The sequence below is a fragment of the Drosophila persimilis genome, unplaced genomic scaffold (genome assembly GCF_003286085.1).
Source record: "Drosophila persimilis strain 14011-0111.01,24,50 unplaced genomic scaffold, DperRS2 tig00000606-arrow-arrow-pilon, whole genome shotgun sequence".
Taxonomy (NCBI): Eukaryota; Metazoa; Arthropoda; class Insecta; order Diptera; family Drosophilidae; genus Drosophila; species Drosophila persimilis.
Genome location: NW_020825324.1, coordinates 1,843,408 through 1,865,889, shown reverse-complemented (window position 1 = coordinate 1,865,889; position 22,482 = coordinate 1,843,408). Strand labels below are relative to the sequence as shown.

Here is a 22,482-nt window from a genome sequence, read left to right as displayed (position 1 = left end):
AACACTACAATTCGTTAGTTCTCAAAAACAACGGTTGTATTGCTGTACCGTTTCCTTATGTATACGTATGAGTAGGAACACATTATTCTCAACGATTAAATCGCAAATTTTTTGAAATTGTGCTGCAAAATGTTCAGCTCCGTGGACGAAGATGCGGCCGAAGCATTCTGTCGCATTGCCGAGTCCGATTGCAAGTCCACACAGCCTGTGGTACGGCAGCTAAGTGCCGATAACCGGATAAGTCTGCTGATGTATCTCCCCAGGAAGAAGTTCAGACTTTGCATCTTAGACACCATTATTGAGTCCTACCTTATGTGGCTGCGTAACACAGTGATTCCAAAGGCAGTATTTTTTTAGTCGTTCTTCTACAGTCGACATGCCACCGACATGAGGCAGAAGTGGAATAAGCTCTCCCTGCAGACGATTATCATCTTTGGCTAGTTGGCCGGGCCTACACGCAGTCACGAGGTAGACACGCTGTGGGACAACATTACCTGGGAGTACAATCCCAAGGCGCACGTCTTCAAAAAGTATACTAGCAGTATTGTAGGGGAATGACAATTTTTAATTTGACTTTACCGAGCTAAATTGTTCAAAGCACTAAGTCGTTCCACACTCGACGGATAAAGGATAAAAGTTTGTTATATACCAATCAGATTTTTAGCAAATTTTGGTGAGCTTTATAAAAACGGATTAAACAATTTGTTACACTTGATAGTTTGGATAAATAAATAAAATAAATTATCCTAAGGCTGCCGCATCAAATGCTCCAAGCATATATGCGGGTATCTGGTAGTTGGAGTAGACGCTGGAGAACTTGATGACCCAACCGACACCGTCGTAGTTTACAGTCTTATGGAAGCGGACGACCAGCTGGCTGCTCTGGCTCTTGTAGACACGCGGGGCATCATCGCCGCAGAACCGTCGCATCTCTCGCTCCTCGCCAGTGACCACGTCCGTCTCCAGGACCTGCAGAAAGTCTGTGTGGCAGGTGCTTCTCGAGCCCAGATTGAAGGCTGGACAAGGGAAAGGATAATCAGTTTTGGGCCAACACCAAGGAAAGCTTGACTTACTCTCGAAGAACAGGAGCACGCGGTTGTTGCTGGGCACCCGGATCGTCCAGCGGCAATCGGAGTTGTTGCGTACATTGTCCGGATAGAAGGGATTGGTGAAGATGCCCTCGGTGTTGTAGAGCTGGCCGCCGCAACCGGGGCCCGCCTCCACGGGGCTGGCCAGGAAGGTCAGGTCCAGCGTGCTCAGATAGGAGCCGGTCTTAATGTGCAGCCGCAGCTCGTTCGTCTGACTAAAGAGGCTCTTGCCCGCATCCACGTAGGAGCAGACGCGCTGCAGCGACTGGTTGTTCCTGTCGAACACCTGCATGTTCTCCTGATCGCAATCAAATGACCCGAACACCAGCTCCGCCTGGTACAGGCTGAGCGTGTAATTGGCAGGCGCCCGGATGTAAACATCGCAGTCCGAGGTCTCCGACAACCGCACTCGTCCCTGAAGGCCACTATAGTGGCGCTGACAGTCCGAGTCCAGGGACACCCGAATCCGGAAGCCGGGCCTAGTCACCGCACCGTTCGTGCGGAACTTCATGTATACTTCGCGGGCATTCGCATAGTACGTGTCCGGCTTTCCGGAGCCGCAGTACACATGCTCCGTGGCATAATTGAGCATGTTCAGACCGGACGTGTGGCCGTTGAAAATAAGCTCACTGCCAAAGCCCCGCTCCACCATCAGGGCATCCTAAAAATCACAGAGAGAGAGAGAGAGGAAAACTTAAATTATTTGATTTGAGGATCCATATGCATATGCATATACAGCAGCAAGATTCGTTGTGAGTGCATGTGTGTGAGTGATGAATTGGATGTGTGAATGAAACCCGATCCAGAGGCTTGTCGTGCTCATCCTAATCATGATGAAATTATACATGGTGGCTCAAGCAACTGGCTCTCTGTTCGGGTCTTATATAGATCTTCCCTCCCGCACCAAACATGGCGTCAAAGCGCTGAGCGTAAAATAAAACCCGAATCTTGAAGACGGAACAAATTACCTCATTGTTGTAGATTTTCAGATAGTCAGCCGTACAGTTACCACTGGCATCGGGCCCTTCCAAATCGAAGCTGACGAACTGAAGATTGAGGGCCGCATCCCCGGTGATCTTCCAGAAGCAGGCCACACCGTTGTCGTAATTGCCCTCGGCCTCCGTGGAGGGAGATCCTAGGGTGACCTGCTTGAGGCCAGTGGATTCCAGCTTTATCTCCGGACTGCCGCAAAGCCTCGGAATGCTGCTAACGGTCAGCTCGAAGCCGGAGTCATTGATGTCCGAGTTCGTGAAGAAGCGCAGGAAGAGTGTGTGCCGGGAGGTGGTCAGAGTTGGCAGCTGATTATAGCCGCAGAACCTGCCAATGAGCTCCGAAAAGGGTCCGGCCCCGTCGCGCAGCTCAACAAAGTCCTTATGACAGTCTTCGGACTGCTCCACATGGAAGCTGCGGAACTCGATGCTCAGCTGCTGATCGGCCGGTGCACTGAACACGATGTTGCAGTCCAGGTTGGGGTCGTAGCCCTCCTGGCTGTAGAATTTGCTGAACACGTACCTGGCCGAGTTGTTAATTTGGATGTGCTCATCGCAGTTACGCAGCACACGCACCAGGGCCCGGAATCCTCGCGAGGGATCCCGCTCATCGGAGAAGCTGTGGATCAGAGCGCGATCGCTACCGATGCTGATGGTGGGCAGATCCTCGGTGATACACCCACAGAAACGTCCGGCCCGCAACCTCTCGTTCGGCACAGCCCCGGCAAAGACCTCCACCCCGTCGTAGGCGCAGTTCGAGTGCCCCTCAAAGTCGAGGAGCTCAAACTTGATGGTGAACTTGTGGCCCTCTGGCGCTGTCAGATTCCAGTAGCAGTCGCTGCTGGGCGGCAGCTTGTTGTCCGTGTGCTGCCGCGGCGACGCCACCACGCCCGTCTCGCTGACCACGCCACCGCACAGCCGGGTGCTGTATACGAGCCGGAAGCCGCGCCCGTTGTAGCTGCTGTCCGTGCGTAGGGTCAGATCGATGGACTGCCTGGCCCGGTACTCGTGGTTGTGCTTCACCCCGCAGATGGTGGCCTGCTGCACGTGGTCGTTGCCATCCCTCGTGACCACCGTGACGTTGTCGAAGGGGCAGACATTTATGGGCGCCTGCTCCAAGTCGAACTGCAGGAAGCTGACCAGTACGCCGGCTGCATGCGGATCCTGTGGCACGAATGTCCAGCTGCACATGAGGTTCTTATCATAGCCCGGGTAGCCGGGGCTGGTCAGCTCCTGCTCGTCGGCAGTGGCGTAGAGAGTACCGCCGCAGTTCCGCTCGAACTTTGCCACAAATCCGTCGCCCACCACATCGGCATCGGAGCGGAATATGAGACGCATGAAGGGGGCTGTGGTGTTGATCTGTTGCGGCGGGGCCCGGCCACAAATCCTCTGCAGGTCGGTCCAGTTGCCGCCGGACTCGTTGCGCTGTTGGACCAGGAGATAGTCCTTGGTGCAGCCACTACTGTCCTCGATGTAGAAGCGGGAGAGGAACGATAGTCCAATGTGGTAGCCCGGCTCCGATTCCACATCCCACACGCACTCTACGTTGTTCTTGTACTGCTCGCTGAAGTCAATCTGGCGATACGGATAGCTGAGCTTGCCCCCGCACCCCGAACCGTACTTTATGGACACATTGAAGGTAGAGTTGGCCTCGTACCGGTCGGCATGATACTCCAGGAAAAGACCGCGCTCCACCACCAGATTGACGGCCGAGGCCTGGTCGCAGTAGGTCCCCAGAGTGGGTGAGTTCTGGTCGGGACCGTTGTACACCTTGAGAAACTGCTGATGGCAGCCGCCCTCACCTACAGATCCACCTCCATTTGGCAGGTTCACTGTGAGGGACACCTCCAGCTGGATATCCTGCGGAGATGGTCCGTCCTCTCCGTTCGCATCCATGTCGGGACCGATGGCCCAGGCACAGTCGATGGCTCCCGCCACACCGCTCATGCCAGTCGGCTGGCGGATGGTCAGATTGTCACCCGGTTCCAGCGGCCAAATGCCGCCGCAGGACTGCATTTTATAGCCAAGAACCAGATGCCTGAGCTCGTTGCGGATGCTGGCCGAAACGGTCAGCTGAATGGGGAAGGGCACTCGCACGGTGGGCGGAGTGTCTCCGGGGCCAATGCTATCGAATCCGCAGAGGAAGTGTGAGAGGAGCGGCTCAGACTGCTCCAGGCGCGAGAGCTTGAGGGGCGAGAGGAGGGCGCAGATGTGCTGGTTCCTCATGATCACGGAGCTACTATTGTACTGCAGCACCTGGATGAGGATCGTGCTGTTGGGCGGCGGACTCAGGTTGTAGCTGCAGTGCACCATGCTGGTCAGATTGGACCGCTCAAAATTCAGGGATCCTCCGGGCCCGCCCTCGATGAGGTTCAGGCGCCGGCACTCACTTATTCCGTGGGCGCTGAAGCGTAGCTTGAAGCCGCGATGTCGGCTAAAAGGCAGCAGGAAGGCATCGATACCCATCGTGTTGTCCGAGGAGATTATCTCGGATGGTGGGTCGCTGGTGTACCGTCCGAGGATGGACTGTATTTTGTGGTCATTGGCGAAGGTGAGGCGGCCCCGGAAGGCGGGCGACCCTCGAGTCGTTGTCTCTCCGCCGGTATTGAAGTCAAGAATCTCGACGCGGACACGTCGTCCCTTGGGCACCTCCAGACGCCACACACAGTGCATCGGATGGGTCACGCCGTCCGGATAGCCTGGTGTCTGAAGCACTCCCTGCATGGCCTCGATTTTTTCGCCGCATCGAGACCCGAGCGCCTTATAGCGGAAGCGGAATCCCTGGTTCTCCTGCAGGTTACCATCGACCAGCTTCAGCCGCACCACAACCTTGTTGGTCTCCACCAGGAGTCGCCTGTCGTTCGTGCCGCACAGAAGCAGGGTATCGATAACACGCTCCTCCCCCTCCAGGCCGTATGCCTCGATCTCCTCCAGCCGCAAATGTGTGTGCTGGGAGCAGTTGGCCCCCTCCGGCTGGGGCAAATGCAGCCTATCGCTCTCGAGGTTGATGGTGTTGCCCTTGTCCACTTCGATGGTGTACACGCACTCCTCCAGGGCCATGCCCTGGTCAGAGTGCAGTTGCAACTGGTCCGGAGTCGGCGAACTGATCTCCCCCTCCGGACTGTAGTAGGTGCCGCCGCAGCGGGCGATGCTGAGGCGGGCCTGGAAGCCGTGCAGCGGCTCAGGCACCTCTGTGTAGTAGCGTATCCGGAGCTGGCTGCCCGACGAGTATACCGTGTTCGGCTTGCGATTGCCGCAGAAGCGTCCCAGCTCGGGCCTCAGCTCCGTGCTGCCGTCGTTCACCTGGATGAACTCGCGGTCGCATTCGATGACATCTTTGGATGCGCCCGTCGCCGCAGTCAGATCGAAATTGCCGAAGAACTGCACGGCGATTCTGTGCTGCGGCGGGGCAGTGATCACCCACACGCACTCCGAGTGCGGATTGGGGAGGTTGGGGTAGTTGGGCGAGGTGATGACCTGCTGCTCGCCTGCGGCAGGACCCAGCACGATTCTGCCAGAGCAGGCGTGGCCCAGCTCCTCAAAGCGGAAGGTGACCCGGAAGCGAGGATATCCCTGGTAGCGGAACTTGATGTACGCCCGGTTGGAGGTCGTCTCCAGGACATCCGTAATGCCACTGTCGCAGTACTTGCCCCTGCCCAGGAAGGGGGAGTCCGCGGCATAGCCGTTCCGCACCATCAAAAAGGTGCCGCACTGCTGCTGACCTCCGCCGAAGGGAGACGGAGCTCCGGACCCGCCATTCGGGTTGTCCAGCTGGAAGTCCGGAAAGTCGATACGGATGCGACGTCCCTGGCGAACGCGCAACTTCCACACGCACTCTTGGGGCCTGAGGGGGCTGGAAAGCACAGTCTCCGTGATGTTAACCAGGCCCCTGGGAGAGGAAAGCTCTGAGCCGCACTCGGTGCGCACCACACCGTTGAAGCCCGTCTGATTAACGCTCGCATCCGTGATGAACTCTACGTTGAGGTAGGGAGATCCGTGGAAGATGCGCGGAGAGGTGTTGTTCAGTTCGGCGCAGAGCTTTGCTTGCTCCGTCCAGGTCTGCATGTCAGCACTCTGCGAGATCTTCAGATAGTCGGCTATGCACTCACCATTGCCAAAGACCTCAAGATCGAGCTTGGCCAGCTGGAACACGGCGTGCATGGCAGGATTGACCGGCACCAGGCTCCATGCGCACTGCAGTCCATTCTCATAGCCGCCGGGGTAGCCGGGCGAATTCAAAGTGAACATTGTCTGGTTTAGGCGGAGCAACTGCTGGCCGCAGTGGCGCGTCTGCTCCTCGGCCGTGCGGTTCGAACGCAGCGACTCCTTGGACAGGCGCTGCCAGTTCAGCTTGAAGGGACCCCGACTGGCCGTGAAGTACACCACATTGGTGCTGGATATAATGGGTGCGTCGCTCACTGTTTCGAGCTGTGCCCCGATGTCCGAGTAGCCGTCGTAGAAGCGCAGATGCGGATGGTCCAAGTCCCTGAGATGGTCTACTGTGATCATGACCACATAGTTCTTGTCCACGATTATGCGCCAGCTGTACGGATCGGCGGACTGGAATTTGCTTGGATATTGAGGTGACTGCACTATTCCGTCCGTGCCGTTTAGCTCGTTGTGTCGCTCTAGAAATAGCGCATGAATTTAAGAGAAATTATAAAAAAGTTCAAAACCAATAATAACAGCAACCCATACTTAAGTTAGTATATGTATGTATATGTCTGTTTTTCTCTATTCTCACAATAATACCAGCCGCGTTTTATCTTGCTCCCCTCTGCCAGAGCGCACACACTACACGAGGAAGAGTACGTGCGTGAGAGAGAGAGAGAGCCAGTTTCAGATCTTCCTGCTGGCTATAATATTGATCCGATCCAGATTCGGCCATCTGCTAGATATGGTCACTCTTTATGATTTAGTGCAGAGGCGGAATGGGGCGTGGCACAATTGTGAAATAACCTTGATTCAGTGTGATTTCACAGGAGTCTGGATACATGTTTTGGTCGCTCTAACTCTTATAGTCTCTGATATCTAGGCGCTCATCGGACGGACAGACCGACATGGCTGATCAAGAAACGCTTCCTTCCATGTGTTACACACACAGCAATTTTCAGCAAAAATCTAAAGTACCCCAATACTCTTCAAGTACCGTATATAAACAGACATACCATAGTTGTAGGAGGCCATGAAACCCTCGCCCACGTTGTCGTCGTCGCTCTTGAACTTGATCCAGATCGATCCCCGGGAGTGAATGACTCCGGGCACCTGATTGCCACAATATACCCCGATGAGGGGGCCGCGCTCGACCTCCTCGCGCACCTCCATATAGTCCCTGTTGCAGCCGTCCGATTGCTCCAAGTCCATCGACTCGATGGTCAGACTCAGGGAGTTCCCCTGGCTGGCCGCCAGCACCCATATGCACTCGATGTTGGGAGGATAGCTGCCGGGGTAGTACGGGGTGGTGAAGCGGCCGGATATGGCCGTGTAGAGGCTGCCGCAGGCCGTGTCCATGGTCATGAAGTGGCCCTCGAACTCCTCCACCAGAAGCAGGGGCAGGCTGATGGTGAGCGACTGGCCATTCGATATAAGCGCCGGCGGATGGGAGCGACAGAACCGGAGACGCGGCGTCCCCGCAGCCTCAGGGCCATCGTAGATCTTTACGCCCACGGGCATGCAGTCGCTCTCTTGGGGATACATGGTGTCAGCCTCCGATCGCAGCTTGATGCTAGTGGCCGTGAAGATGATGTGTTTGCCGGGATCAGATGCCTGCAGCACCCAGAGGCAGGTTTCATTGCGGGCCGCCTGCCGCTCCAAGCTGAGGTATTCGAAGTCGGTGTCATCGATGGTGATCTGTTGGCCACACGACTCATGGAAGTGCAGGCGGAATCCCTTCCGCGCGATGGAGTCGTCACTGACGAACCGCACTATGGCTGTATTCGAGCCGGAAATCTGCTGCTGGACGCCGTCGCTACCGTCGCTACAGATCTTGAAAATTCTCCGGCCCTCGGTATCGTCGTCCCCGCTGTTGGTGTCGAAGGCCTCGAGGTAGTCCCAGGAGCATTCGTATCCGCTTTCAATCTCCAAGTCCTGCACATCAAAAACTATACGATGGTGCGGTGACACCTCCACCAACCATTCGCAATGGCTACTCTCCGGATACGGCATTGGATAGTTGGGCGATTGGATGACCCCGTTCCGGCCGGTCAGCTTTCCACCGCATTCTGTTAAGGCGTTACGTTAGACACGGGGATTTCTCGAATCTCTGGAATACTCACCCGCTCTGACTGTGCGGTAGGTGGCCTCGAAGCCGCGCCCATTGTGCGAGCCATCGGCGATAAAGCGTACGTGCATCCGGTGGCCGGCGCTGGTGAGGACCAGCGTAGTTGTCACCCCGCAATGGCGCTCGTGCACATAGGCCTCGTGCGGATGATTGGACACCTGCAAGAATTGTAATCAGATAACAGTGATGAGAGATCATATGAAAACGGCAATTGCAACATTTCACCCACCGTCAGAGCATCCTTGGTGCAGTTGACGCTCTCTTCGAGGTCCAGGTTGGACACAGTCAGCTCGATGGTATCGCCCAACTGGGCGTTGATCAGCCAATAGCACTCCATGTTGTTCGGATACATGCCCGGATGGTTGGGCGACTGGAAGGAGCCGCTCTCGCCACGCAACTCCTGCTGGCAGCCATCGATGCGGTACTCCAGCTGGAAGTTCACGTTGCTGGCATTGTGCACGACGGTTACAACGTCGCCGCTGACATTGTGGGCACCCGGTCCCAGCAGGGGCAGCAGGGAGCCACCATCGATGAGGTAGACCCCGCCCGATAGAGCTGTGGGCAGGCGCTCCTCGTGCCGCTCCATGTGGGAGACCTCGAGGCGGATGCGGTTTCCGCTCGGCGCTCGGATCGTCCAGCTACAATCGATGGGAATCTGATCCCAGAAGGGCTCCATGAAGTTCAGGCTCTCGATGGTGCCGTAGTTGGCCGTGATGTTGCGGCGACAGTTAGTCGTGTAGGAGATGCGGAAGCCCCGCCTCGCATTGTTGATATCCGAGTGGAAGGTGACTGTCGCCTCGTTGTCATCGAGGCTCACCGCGCGATGGCTCTCGTCCGGCTGCTCACAGAGCTTCAGCATGGGCTCGAAGCCCGGATGCCGAGAGCCGGTGGAGATCTTCACGTTGTCGTACACGCACGACTCCGAGCTCTCCAGGTCCATGTCCTCGATCAGCAGCTGCACCCCCGACCCGGGATGGACTCTCACCTGCCACTCGCAGTACGCATTGTGCGGATAATTGCTGGGGTACCGTGGAGAGGTAATCACTCCCTCATTGGAGCTGAGGCGACCGCCGCAGCCGCTGGCGAAGACGCGCCACCGCAAACGAAATCCGTGCCCACTGACCGCAGCGTCTGTGTGGAAGAACAGGCGCAGCTCGTTGCTGAAGCTTGGGACGCGCGTAGGCATCTGTGTGCCGCAGAATCGTCCGATAAGGGGCGAGGACAGATAGCCTCCGTTGCGCACCTCGAGGTAGTCCCGGCTGCAGTTTGCAGAGACCTCCAGGTCGAATATCTCTAGCTGCACCTCGACCAGGTGGCCCATGGGCACGGTCAGCCGCCAGTCGCAGTCGAGCCCGGCCGAGTAGTTCATCGGATAGCCGGGGGAGATGAGCTCCCCAGTGGAGGCGTGTATGTGTCCGCCACAATTGTCGATGTCCACGAAGCTGAAGGCCAGCTCGAAGCCATCGTATCCACTGCTGTAGTCCGACACGAACTTGATGGCCAGAAGGCGGGCCTGAGTCACGAAGTCCCCCGGCAGAGCCATGGAGCAGTACCGGACCAGCGGCTGTGCATCCTCCTTGTAGGCATCCATGCTGTCGAAAATTTCCACACGATCGTACGAACAGTCGCTGCTGCTCTCCAACTGAAAGCTGATCCAGTGCAACCGGATGACCTTCCTCGGCGGTGCCTGGATCACCCAGAAGCAGGTGAGATCGTTCGCATATTGGCCGCCCTCATCCACGGGCAGACGTATGTGGCCCTCTTTGGTGTACACACCGCCGCAGTGTTCGCTTGAAGCGGCCACCGTCTGATATTCGAACTTGAAGCCACGTCCCCGACTGTTTCCGTCCGTCTGGAGCTGGAGGATCAAGTGGTTTGTCCGGCTCAGAAACTCCTCGTCCGGCAGACGCTTGCCGCAGTAGGGTCCCAGTATCTGCCTGTTTATGCCAGCGTTGATCTAAAAAAGATATACAAATGTCAAATTCACAATAAGGGGACGATGAATACCCCTTGTAGGACTCTTTTCAATGCTAAAAGAAGGTCACCCCTTTGAATTCACTCACCCTTAAGCTAGTGCCTAGACAGGCATCATCCTGGTCATCTTCATCGCTCGTCTCTGCACCATCCTCCAGCTGGAAGTCCTGCCGATTAATGATGATGAACTTGTTGGGTGCCGTTGTGATGGTGTAGGTGCAGAGTGTGTCGCTGGTGGTCAGATTGGGGTAGCCGGGCGAGAGCACAGTGCCCGAGTCGCTGTCGAACGTGTAGGAGCAGAGGGTCCTGTAGTGCAGCTCGAAGCGTCCACGCGTGGCGTACGCCTTGATGCGAACCCGATTAAAGAGAGACCTGAAGCTGGGCGGAGTTCCGGGCGTCTCACCGCAGTGCTTGGCCTGCAGAAGGCTGGTACCATCGACGGCCACATCGTACAACTCCAGACAGTCCTGGCGATCCATTTCGAAGGTGACGAACTCAATGCCCACCGACTCGCCCACGGCCAGGCGGATCTCATACTCGCAGGACATGGGCACGTCACTGGTCAGACTACTGGTGCGGATAGAGCCCTCCTTGCTGGTGTAGACTCCGCCACAGCCGGGCACCCGCTCCTCGACTGAGTAATGCAGCTGGAAGCCCGTGTCGCTGCCGTCGTCGTCCGAGTGGAACTGGATGATGGCCTCGTGGGTGGGCAGCAGTAGGGGAGCGGGCTGCCCGCTGCTGCAGAACTTGGCCAGCTCCCGATTCGAAAGGGAGTCCTTGATCTGTTAAGAGTTCAGTAAGTCGTTCAGTGTATGCTTATCTTCATATAGTATGTACTTCATATGTCCACCCAATCCCCCTGTTGCTCACCTCCACATAGTCAAAGTTACAGTTCGTGTGCTGCTCCAGCTGCAGGCTGAAGAACGTGAGCTTGATACGCTTGCTGGTGGGGGCCACCAGGAGCCAGCGGCAGTCCCGGTTCTTAGGGTAGTTGCCCGGCGAACCGGGCGATGCCAAGGTGCCGTGGGTATCAAATTCAAGGCGGCCACCGCACTGGGGCTCCATCGACACCCAGGAGAGATCGAAGCCCTCGCGCGAGGTGCTGTTATCCGATCGGAACCAGAGGTACAGCAGGTTGCCCGATGAGACGATGTTGCCGCCGTGCGGCAAATGGTTGCCGCAGTACCGACCGATGATCTGCGCCGCCGCCGATCGTCCGTCGTTGACCTGCAGCCAGTCGAAGCGGCACTCGGTCGAGTCCTCCAGGTCGAAGCTGCTGAACGTCACGTTCAGCACCAGCGAATCGTTTGTACGGATCACCCACGCACACTGGGCATTGTGCTCGTACCCGGTTCCCTCCGGCGGATACCTCAGCCGACCGCTCTCCGCGCTCAGCATCGCATTGCAGCTGCTGAACCGCGTGGAGCACAGTCGATCCCGGTAGCCCGGCAGACACTGGCACACGAATCCGTCGCCACTCGACATTGTGGGGTTGCAGCGTCCCCCGTTCTTGCAGGGATGCGCGTCACAGGGATTTGGCAGTGGCTCGCACAAAGGGGGTCGGAAGCCCCTGTTGCACAAGCACGTGAAGGTCGAGGTTCCAGCATCCAAACAGATGCCATTATTCTACACAGTGCGGGAGGAAATATTGAATAATCATTTGGTAATATTTATTTTGGAATGTACATACATATGTACTAGATATGTGTTTACTGATGGAAAGCAGTACGGCTTAACGGATAGACAGAAAATTATTAAAAGAGGGATTGAGAGAGGTCTTCCTTGGAGGAGAATAGAAAGTGTTTTCGTTACTTATGTGCATATATAGTACATATATGTACATACATATAGTAACTATTGTACATGAATTACTTGAAGGAAGCAGTTCAACAATAACAGAAAAACACTAGTTTTAGTTTCCCGCGTCATGCACGCGCATGTATGTGGTTCTCGAGCATTCTCTTTCGCAGCATGGGAGCAAGGACCGAGGTGCCCATCGCTGGTCTAAAGGCACAATAATAAGGCAGAAAAAAAAGGATCCGGAAAGGGGGCGTACTCACCAGACAGGGATTAGATTTGCAGTTGTTGGCCGTGCCATTGACACAGCCATTGGAGCCATAGCCAGTGCCGACCATTCCGGCCGGACAACTGCAGACGACAGTGCCGGAGATCTCGAAGCAGTTGGCCGCCGGATGGCAGAGCCTGCCCCGCGGCGAGCAGCTGCTGATGGTGGCCAGCTCCGAGTTGCCGGGACTGCTGCTGCTCGGACTGTTCCGCTCGCAGATTCGCCCATCGCCCGTCCAGCCCACGGGACACTCGCCGCAGTGGTGGGAGCCGTAGGTGTTGAGACAGTCGACCCGCGGACTGAGACTGCAGCCGCCGTTGTTGGCCTCGCACTCGTTGAGGTCGCGGCAACTGATGCCGTTTCCCGTGAGCCCAGGGGCGCAGGGTGCGCAGGTGAAGCTCCCCGGCAGATTGATGCACTTCGTGGAGCAGGGCGTGTGGGCAGCCGCATCGCTGCACTCGTCCACATCCTCGCCGCAGACAGGCGTCAGGCCGTTACTCTTCCAGCCCGCCTCGCAGAGGCAACGGTAGCCTGCCTCATCGGAGCTTGGGACACAGGACCCATGGCCACAGAGCTCCCAGGCACTGGCCAGCGAGCAGTCGCCCTTGCGCTGGGTGCAGTGCATTCCATGCCACCCTGGCAGGCACAGACAGCTGTACGATCCAAACTGATTCACGCACTGGGCTCCGTTCTGGCAGGCCAGATCGGTGCCCTCGTACAGGGCGCATTCGTTCACATCGATCTCGCACTTGGCACCCTAAATCGCCGCAAAAGAGAGATGATACATATACAAATCACCGTTCACAGACGCCCCTCAATACGCCCCACATTGGGGTCGAAGGGTGCGATAGAACAGAGCAGAACAACCCACCTCGAAGGCCGGCCGGCACTGGCAGCGATAGCCATTGAAGGTACTGTAGCAACTACCGCCGTTCTCGCACGGTCCGCTCTGGCAGTTATTGAGCTCCAGCTGCGTCTCCAGCCGATTCACCTTGTTCTCCATGGCCCTCAATCTGACCTGATAGCGTCTCAGCAGAACCCGTGATCCGCGTGTCCTGCAGTTATATAGAGAACACTCAGAATTGGAGCAGAATACAGCCAAAAATGATGAACTTGATAGGTATAAAACTCTCCCTCGAAAAGGAAAGAGCAAGCCGTACTAAAAAAATACATTTTCCTTTTACAATTATTTAGATTGGTGGATGGACTGTATCTTTAGAACATTTTACTACATTTTTAAGTTATAATTTGGATAATTTGGGTGCCTTTAGTTTGAATTTTGTATCTTAAAATGGTATATGACTAAGGGAAAAGTTGAAAAATCTTCATCCACTCCAGAAATGGGATGGATCTCACCTGTTCAATTGCTGTTGCAGCATGCTCTTGAGGCCATTCGAACCAAAGGCCCGCCTCTGGAAGTCCGCTAGTTGATCTGCCAGCTCTCGGATATCAACGAAATCCTCGGTCGAGCTCCATTCATCTTTGGCACTACCGGGCCGCTTTTTTGATCCCACGCTGGCCAGCAGCAGCTCAAGGACATCGTACTCCTCGTTGATGGTCAGCCGAGAGTTGCCTGACAGACGGAAGGTGATGTTCCGATTAGCACCGGACTCGAAGATCAGATTGCCATCTTTGCTGATGATTTTCGGCCTGAAATCGGTGGGAAGGGAGTCGGAATCAAGGCCACACGATAGATGTTTTTTTCACAGTTTGGGGCGTCACTTACGAGTTGACAAAAGCCTCTGCCACTGGCCAAACATCCGCAATTAGGATAAGGCAAGGCCACAGCAGGAGTCTGCCTCTTGCAGATCCCATCAGAGAACACTTTCTCAATCACTCACTCGATCACTTGGACAAAAAAATATGCAGACACAATCCCCAGGAAACACTCGGAAGAAATTCAAAACAAGGGTATTCCGCACCGTTCGGCTAACGATGTCCGACTGTGCCTATCTCCCAGAACGCCGCTACTCAGATCAACTAAGTGTGGTGCAAGGGGCGGTACCCAAGAGTACGCCCATCAATCTGCCATCCCACGTGCACACCCCAAGCACAAGCCCAACCACAGCCAGTTTCCCTTAAATAAATATCGACCCTCGCTTAATATCGTACACACATTCAGATACACATTTATATATATTTTTTGAGCATATTTCTCAACCGATTTGGTGGACGTGGAATACAGAACGCGACCGATACTGATCCCAATCGGATTGCTCTCGGCGCCGGCTTAGGTTTCTAATAATATCCATTATAATTGCACATAAATAACATCATTTAGCCTAGGGTTAGTTTTACTTTAAAATGTAAAAACTATGGAGTTCTGCTTGCCTTGCCTTGCCCCTGGCTCCTGCGAAAGGGACACGAGGGACTATGTGATAATTCAATGGGATACATTTGGTTGTTTTGTGGCCAGTTTACTTTTGCAATTACATAGTACACGTTGTTATTTTTGGTCATTTATAGCATAGACTCTGTTTCGGGTAAAGTAGGAAGTGATTGGTTTAAGTTCAGGCTATGCGCTGTGCCAGGTGCCGGTCTAAAGTCTAGATAAGGTTTCTGTATTAGTTACAAATGCACAAGAAACTATTATTATTACTGTAGCTTCTGCCATATTATGGATAGGAACTAGAGAACGAACGTAAGACTGTGTTGACAACAGATTTCCCATAATGGTGGTAGGTTCTGATAGCCTGTTCTTCCGGATAGGATGGTTATCTTTGAAGCCATTGAAGCTCTTATTAGACATTACAGAATAAAGACTTCACTGTTATGGCAATATTACAATTTCAAAGGATGTTTAAATTTTCTTAGCACAGTGCCGGATTCTTTGTTTTGGATGTGGAGTGGAATACGAATATATATAGGCAAAAAATAGCCAATTTCAATCAAAATCAAGCAACAAGTGTGGTTGTTCGATTCAGTTAGGTTGGTCCTTTCGGGAGTTGGTTGGATTTATGATCAGTACAGTACAGATCTTACAGATTTTTCAATGGTTAAATTTTCACAAATTCTAGTTTATAGTGTGCTTGATGGTTGTTCCACTTTGTTGGACGAGTAGTCCCCCTGGGCTGGGCTGTGTGGGGGATCCCAAATGAGGCATTTGGCTCCGAAGTTGCAAAAGTCTGGTCTGTGTCATTGGGTTGTGCCTCACCTACATGGTACATAGTCTTATACTTATGGCTTGCCGTGCAATATTTTATGTATACTTGTAAACGAGTTATTTGCAATGGAAAACATTCAATGGGCACTGGGCAAATCGAATACAATCGTTTGCCGATCCATTACGTTGGACGTTAGCCTGCCTCTACATAGACATTTATATATATGTATATATATATATATAGGTTTTTGTTTATATTTAAGTGTATATATAACGCCTAGATGTAACGTAAGGGTTTTTGTTTGTGTGTATATAAAAAAAATCACAAAGATGAAATGACTTGCGTTAAGAGTCAGAGTATGTATAAATAATAACAAGGCCAGCCGCTTAACAGATCCAGATCTCTTTGCCGCTGTGAGCATTGTTACAAACATAAAAAATATAAGAAAAAATAATTAAGGTAATAATCGTACAAATTATAGGTGCCATGACACGCGCTACACGGTAAATAAATATTAAAAATATACACTCGACACTTTCTGCTTATGTTGGTTGGGCTTTTCTCTAACATACTTCAAACTCCTTCCGTATTTCCTATCCTGTATTTTGCTCTCAACTTTTTGCTTCTTGCTTCTAGCATCTTGCTTAGACTTTGACATAACTTAAAGGTGCAGCTTTAGTTGGGGTTGCTTGCGACGGTCGTCTTTGATCTTCTTATGTGCTCCGATTTGTGGTAGAGAAACTTGTAGTTCGACTGCTTTTCCGAGTACTCCACAAAGGAATCTGCGAGAGAGACGATTGACTTAATGGCAGATACTATTTTCAAATGTCTGCAAATGGGACATACCGAAGGAGACGTAGCCGATGTTGGCGGTGTCCAGCGCATAGTAGAGCACCTGGGCCTTCTGCTCGTTCAGCTTGCCACCAGCATGTCGCATCAGACGCACGAAGCTGTCCCTACTGATTTTCTCACTCGACTCGCTATAAAGCTGCGGTAGAGAAGAAGTTGGCTATGATGAGGGAAGCGCACTTCGAAAAAATCGACTTTATACATTACATTGATCAGTGCCCGTAGAAAGGTCGACAGGTCGGCGTTTTTCAATTTGCTGAAGAGCGAGCACAGGAGAAAACTTTTCAGCGAGACTGTGCCACGACGACGCTGAACGAAACGAGATAGTCAACGTCAATTAGAGCGAGACGGATCGTCGAAGATACATACATGATCCAGAAGGGCAAACAATTTGTGCAAACTCGGGTTCTTCAGATCCACCTGGAGCAGCTCCGCAAAGGTGATGATGTCCAGCTTGTCCGTGTTGGACAAGCTCAAGTATTTCGCGCACAACTCCGCATCCCGTGTACTCTCCAGCAGTCCCAGTTGATCGATGGTCCGCTCGATCTCCACAATGTCGCCGGGGAAGGGAATCTTCATGTCACGGGCCCGACTCATTATGATCACATCCTCGAATGAATAGTCCGACGTGGGCACACCCAGAGCCCTATCAAGTCCAATCAAAGCATTAATCAACAAAACTATACTTAGGTACAGCTTAAAACTAAGAAGCGATCGATAGTTCAATAGAGCTTTCAGCGGAATATAGCTCGGGGAAATACTAACTATAACGATTCCCGGGAAAAATATTCATATTGAGTAACTTGAGTAATGCCTAAGCTGTACTGTTCTTTGGGTCTTTATCTTGCATCTGAGCAGCTCTCGCGCCCTAGTTGTCTTGATTTCTTGCGGCCATTGGCTAGTCTTCAACTGGCATTTTCTCTGATCCTTGAATCCTTAAATGTAGCTGCGGGGAACACCCTCCACTTACTTGGCCATCACCTCGCGCACATTATTGGCGTAGAGATTGGCATCGGCCATCTCGGCTTCGTTTGGCTGGTAGACGGGCAGGTATTCGACCTCGCAGCGATTGTAGAACTGAGTCATCGTCAGCCAAAGGAGACGTAGGCTAAAGTGCGGAGGGGGGATAGGAAGCAACACATCAGATAAGTGAAACATAGAGAACCAGATCTTTGTAAACATACACTCCGGGTCCATCCCAGGTCCAGGTGAAGGTGTCATATTTATTCGGATACTTGAGCAGCACTGGCTGCACCGGCACGCCCGGGTAGAAGGCGCCCGGCTTGAACTTGATCAGAGCCGTGCGATTCGTGCAAGTGCCCTCGGCAAAGATGACGACCTGCGGCCAATCGTCTGTGGAGCGGGCCCGGTCCACAATGTCCCGTATCGTGTTTTGCCTGGAATTGGGATCCTCGCGCTGCACATAGATCGGCTGGGCGTAGTTTATGATGCGCCCCAGCAGCGGTATGTCTGCCGTCTCGCGCTTGGCCACTATCGAGGGCGGGCCGGTGGCCACCACCAGAATGGAGTCCACGTAGGAGGAGTGCGGTGCCACCACCAGAATGGGTGCCTGCTTTGGTGTCGCCGGTGTCCCCTTCATGCTCACGTGGTGAAAAGATCCTGAGGTGTACAGCATGCGCATGGCCTTGGCCGTCATGTATTGCATTTGCCTGTGGACAGAAAAATAAAGACGATTAGCTCGGCCACAGGATACCCGGATATCACTTACTTGCGCCAGCCGGAGAGCGGCTTAGCCTTGAGATCATCCAGTGTCATTCCATAGAGCCCAATGCAGGCGAACATCCACGCAGAGAGAAGGGAGAGCACGCATCCGACCACACGGATGGGCAGCAACAGAACCGTCAGCACATAGATCTGCAAGGCAAAAGCTAAATTATTCAATTGATTGCCTCTTGAGCATCGTTAGATCAACGAACATGGTTTTATCTGCAAAAAGTTTATATAGCATACCTAAATGTAGCATACCTATGCATTAACCTTTCTGGCGGCGCACTGTGATGCAACAAGAATACATCAGCAAGTATTGATTTTTCCCGCTGCATCCGATTCGGCAAGAACAGAATAGAGCAGGAAACAGGCGAAATAGTAGAGCAGAAAGAACAGACGATTGAGTCCAACAAGATAACGAAAATGTGCGTGTGCGCATGTCGCAACTGCAATCTCAATCACAAGGGGCAGGAGATCCACGTAATCAAAAGCGGCAATTGGAACGGAGACAAGCGCTCCGGTACGTAATTGACACTTACAGAGTAAGCGGCAGACAATGAACAAATCGAGCACGAAGCAAATATTAAATTTTCCCCTCATCCGAAAGTGCTTCCAAATGGCATCGTTCGGAGCAACATTAATAGTGTTCACAATACTGCGGCAAATGATTTGCCGGGTCTACTGGGTCACCTGGTATTGGTACATATATTTCTTTACATTTACAGATCTATTGTTCAATGATTGTCCCTGTTCCTAGAGCGTGTCAATGTATTCCTACTGGTATCTCTGGATACAAGTATTCGCGTGGTCTCTTCTTAACCTTAGCTATATTACCCCTTTGATCGCACACATATTTATACTTGTGGTAGGGGGCCGGAGCCCATAAATCCATTCCCTCACAATGATTTCAATGTTTACATCTGTCGATAGCTGTCGATAATGGCTACTAATCGCCGCTTATCAGTCAAGTGCTGGCTACTGGGCCACGTACCGGACTTTAGCTTCGATTATCGGTCAAAAAGCGTTCAAATAAATGCGAAACAAATTTTTGATTGCCCCTCTCCCAGCCTCAGGAGAGCAGAGCACCCCCGTACAACGGTGCTTTTCATGCTAGACTGTGGACTTTTTTACTTGGCGAATGTTTTTTAGTTTATTTTAGAACAAATTCCATCGGGCAGCAACAAATGCGTGCATACTCGTAGGTGAGGAGGCTTTTGCCGGCAAGCAGCTTTTGTTGGTGGAAGCAGAAGAAAAGACAACACGTAGGAGAATGCTTTAATCGATAGTCCGACCATGGGATACCTTATCCGCCACTCAGACTTAATGATCTGTGTGTTCTTCTCGGGAAGAACTCTGAGAGATACTTATGGAGAGATAGAGATGGCATTTTCCCAAATTCTTTTTTAATTTTTGGCACACAGAGTACTATCAGGGGTATATGTGCTAAATCATGCCCAAGCAATGTATTTGTTCTTGCCATCTTGCGCCGTAGCAGGGTCTCCAGTCTCGATCTACGTTGTGCGTCGCCAAAGAGGCAGCGTGCCGCGGTGAGAGACGATGGATAGCCTAAATGAGAACTGGAACCCCGCTCGCACCATCTGTCATAAGAAACCACGCATGGTCCCTCATGCTACATCTTGACATTAGATTTGATTGGCTTTTGATCACAGGCAAGGGAAAGTACATACATATGTACCCTTCGAATCGATACCCACCTAATCTCCCCATATCAAATATAAAGCGAAAGAAGAGCGCGAAGAGCAACAGAAGAAGCCAACCGTTGAGTAGTCAATGCCAATGCCGGCGCAGAGTACCTTGAACTTTTCAAGTCTATAAAACCAAGTGAAAACCGGTTTTTGTTCGTTTATTTTTTGCAGTCAACGGAATCGCTCCCCCCTCGACACTCGACCTGACTCTGTGCAGCTGTGCAGCTGGGGTCGGGGGTTTTTTGTTTTGTCGTTTTTAATGTTATTACTGGGTCAATGGCTCGTTCCGTTTTGGGCACTTCCTCTCTTCTGATCTTCCGCTCTGCGCTTCACCGTTTCTGCATCGGCGATCAGCTGTGTCTGGCGCCCTCCCTCCCTCTCTCTATCTGTTGTATTGAGCTTTTTATAATCATGCTATAGGGGGTTCTTCGAAATTATTGCTCTTCGACAACCGACAGAAGTGCAAAAGAGAATGCAAAAATCAAACAACTGGTACCGAGAATGCAAAGACAAAAGATAGCCTATTCCTTTCTCTAATGCTGCACAATCTGCTCGGTAGTTTGTTTTCAGCCTAATCCAGCTTTCAGCATGCATTTCAGTATTTCATTTCCCTGAACTGCCTGGCTGCCTGGCTGCCTACTTGCCCGCCTGCCTGAGCCTTATCAAACCAATCGGTGTGTCTGTTTGTTCAGCATGGCTCTATTTCAATTGAGACTTTGAGCCTTGACTCAGTCGAAAGACCCATTTGGGTGCGTCATTGAGATCAGCTATGACATGATTGGTACACCCCACAGCTACACAGGCATATACACACAGGTATATACAGATGTACATACATATGTATAAGTAGGTGATTATTTATGCATACCATGGCAAATGCCCGATCTAATCAATTGCCAGTGCCAGTGCATTACGATTGTGGTCTTACGGGAGCTCTAGTATTTAGTAATTTTAAAAATAGTCGAACCATACAAAATGATTCAGAATGCATACCGCTGTACATACATATGTACATACTAATAGCGGGAGATATCGACCTATGTCAACTAACGATGATCCAGGGAAGTAAATAAACAACGGCACTGCTGTGGAAGGTCGAAAATAGTAGGGCTGTTCCGTGGACGATGAGAACACATGAATATTCAAAGAGATTTCCTCTCTTTAGACAATATTGAAACAAGGTCAAGCTCTGCATCTACTGAAATTTGCAGGGGAACACTCTGGTTCTGGCGATATTCTCAAATTAGATCATTTTCAGGGCTGTAAAACTCGCGCCATTTTACGGCGTTGGTGTTTGTTTTTGCCAAAACACTTTGTTGCTGGGGAGCAATTAGAACGTGTGGGAAACTGTAAGCGATTTGCGGATTGCGCCATCGGAGGGGGGAGAGTGTACCGTTGTTTGGAACCCACCGCCGGAAGGAGGAGAAGCAAGAGCAGCCAGAACAAAGCGGCACAAGACACCAGCTGGGCGTGAGGAGTGAGAAAAAGCGAGCGAGCGTGGGACTCGAAGGGGGAATGGTAAGAGCACAGCACATGCCAAAAGAACCGGCAACAACGTACGCAACAACAACAGCAACAGCAGCAAGAACCGCAAGTGGAACAAGAAAATCATACGATTCTCGCTGCCCGCCTGCGAAGCGTTGACGTAGGCAGCGGCAGCGGCAGATAAAAAAAAAAGAGCTCATTGCAAAGGAGAAGAGAACAACAAGTTGAACAATGACTGTAACGGAAATGCATGTCAAGTGCAATGCAAAAGGCAATGACAGAGAGCATAGAGCATACCAAAAAGAGTGCAAGAGAAAGTAGCAGCGCACTTGCGGAAGCAGCAACAACAGTTGTGCCTACTCCATCATTAGCTCAGCGGCGGGCGCCCATGTGCTGAGTGCTCGCTCGCTTCGATTTGCATGAATGGATGGCAGAGAGAGGAAATGGCGAAAGGCGAACAGCGAATAGCAAACAGCGTTTCGGTCTGAAAAATGGGAATGGGAATATAAATGGGAATCGAAGCCCACGACTCACCTTGGCCACCTCAATGTGACTGTCGATTTCGAGGCGATGCACGAAGGGATTGATATAGTTGTAGCCCTTGGATGCCCAGGCATCCTCCTCGGAGTCCCGTTTGGACAGACTGTTGCTGGTGTGCATGGGACTGTTGGTATCGGTCATCACATCATCATCGACATCCTCAGCGGGAACCGCATCACCGCCGGAGCTCGTCGTTTGCGACGATCGTCGGCATCGCTTAACTGTCGACGTTGTCATTGCACTCTTTACACTCCCACTTTTTCCACTCTCTTGGTCACTGTATGCCTTACGCACTCTGACACTAAACCACTAAACACTCTAAAAAATTTGAGTCGGACTTCGTCTTCGATTATACGGACTACCCGTATACTGAGTTTTCACTGAATATTTCGACCGTTTTAAGCAACACTTCTTGCTCCGCAGCAGCACATTCGTGTGTTCGTATGTGTGTGTGTGTGCGGGGGGTTGTTGTTAGCAACTTTATTTAGCAAGAGCAATAAAACAGCACACGGCACAATGTGTTGTCAAACCGAAAAAAACAATAGTCTATAATAAACTCTACACGGTTACTACGCATTTTCTACATAACGGAAGGAAAAGCAAGGTGTGGATAACAGCCAACGCGGCCCAGAAAATGCAATGCATGCAAGGTGAAATGCACCCTATTTGCACAG

General features: G+C 52.2%; 2 protein-coding genes across 2 annotated transcripts; both read right to left on the bottom strand.

The window, feature by feature from the left end:
- Positions 1 to 657: 657 nt before the first annotated feature.
- On the bottom strand, positions 658 to 14,305 carry LOC6597379 (cubilin homolog). Its single transcript, XM_002022546.2, has 12 exons — positions 14,123 to 14,305; positions 13,753 to 14,046; positions 13,268 to 13,451; positions 12,392 to 13,153; positions 11,202 to 11,957; positions 10,421 to 11,113; positions 8,587 to 10,314; positions 8,353 to 8,515; positions 7,246 to 8,298; positions 2,057 to 6,705; positions 1,074 to 1,749; positions 658 to 1,016 (listed from the first exon to the last, which is right to left on the bottom strand). Exons 1-12 carry the CDS (start codon positions 14,209 to 14,211, stop codon positions 742 to 744), a joined length of 11,322 nt encoding a protein of 3,773 aa, XP_002022582.2. The 5' UTR covers positions 14,212 to 14,305; the 3' UTR covers positions 658 to 741.
- Positions 14,306 to 14,513: 208 nt separating this feature from the next.
- Positions 14,514 to 22,306, bottom strand: LOC6597378 (lysophosphatidylcholine acyltransferase). Its single transcript, XM_026990629.1, has 8 exons — positions 21,803 to 22,306; positions 18,079 to 18,224; positions 17,534 to 18,019; positions 17,320 to 17,457; positions 16,719 to 16,995; positions 16,557 to 16,658; positions 16,347 to 16,488; positions 14,514 to 16,282 (listed from the first exon to the last, which is right to left on the bottom strand). The coding sequence occupies exons 1-8, from the start codon at positions 22,043 to 22,045 to the stop codon at positions 16,176 to 16,178; spliced, it is 1,641 nt and encodes a 546-aa protein (XP_026846430.1). The 5' UTR covers positions 22,046 to 22,306; the 3' UTR covers positions 14,514 to 16,175.
- Positions 22,307 to 22,482: the final 176 nt, after the last annotated feature.

Coding starts and splice junctions, on each gene's coding strand:
- LOC6597378 (XM_026990629.1), bottom strand. CDS start 22,045: ATGACAACGTCGACAGTTAAGCGATGCCGACGATCGTCGCAAACGACG. Junction 18,225..21,802: donor GTCACATTGAGGTGGCCAAG/GTGAGTCGTGGG, acceptor TTTGCCTTGCAG/ATCTATGTGCTGACGGTTCT. Junction 18,020..18,078: donor CCGCTCTCCGGCTGGCGCAA/GTAAGTGATATC, acceptor TTCTGTCCACAG/GCAAATGCAATACATGACGG.
- LOC6597379 (XM_002022546.2), bottom strand. CDS start 14,211: ATGGGATCTGCAAGAGGCAGACTCCTGCTGTGGCCTTGCCTTATCCTA. Junction 11,114..11,201: donor GTAACTTTGACTATGTGGAG/GTGAGCAACAGG, acceptor AACTCTTAACAG/ATCAAGGACTCCCTTTCGAA. Junction 8,299..8,352: donor CTACCGCACAGTCAGAGCGG/GTGAGTATTCCA, acceptor ACGCCTTAACAG/AATGCGGTGGAAAGCTGACC.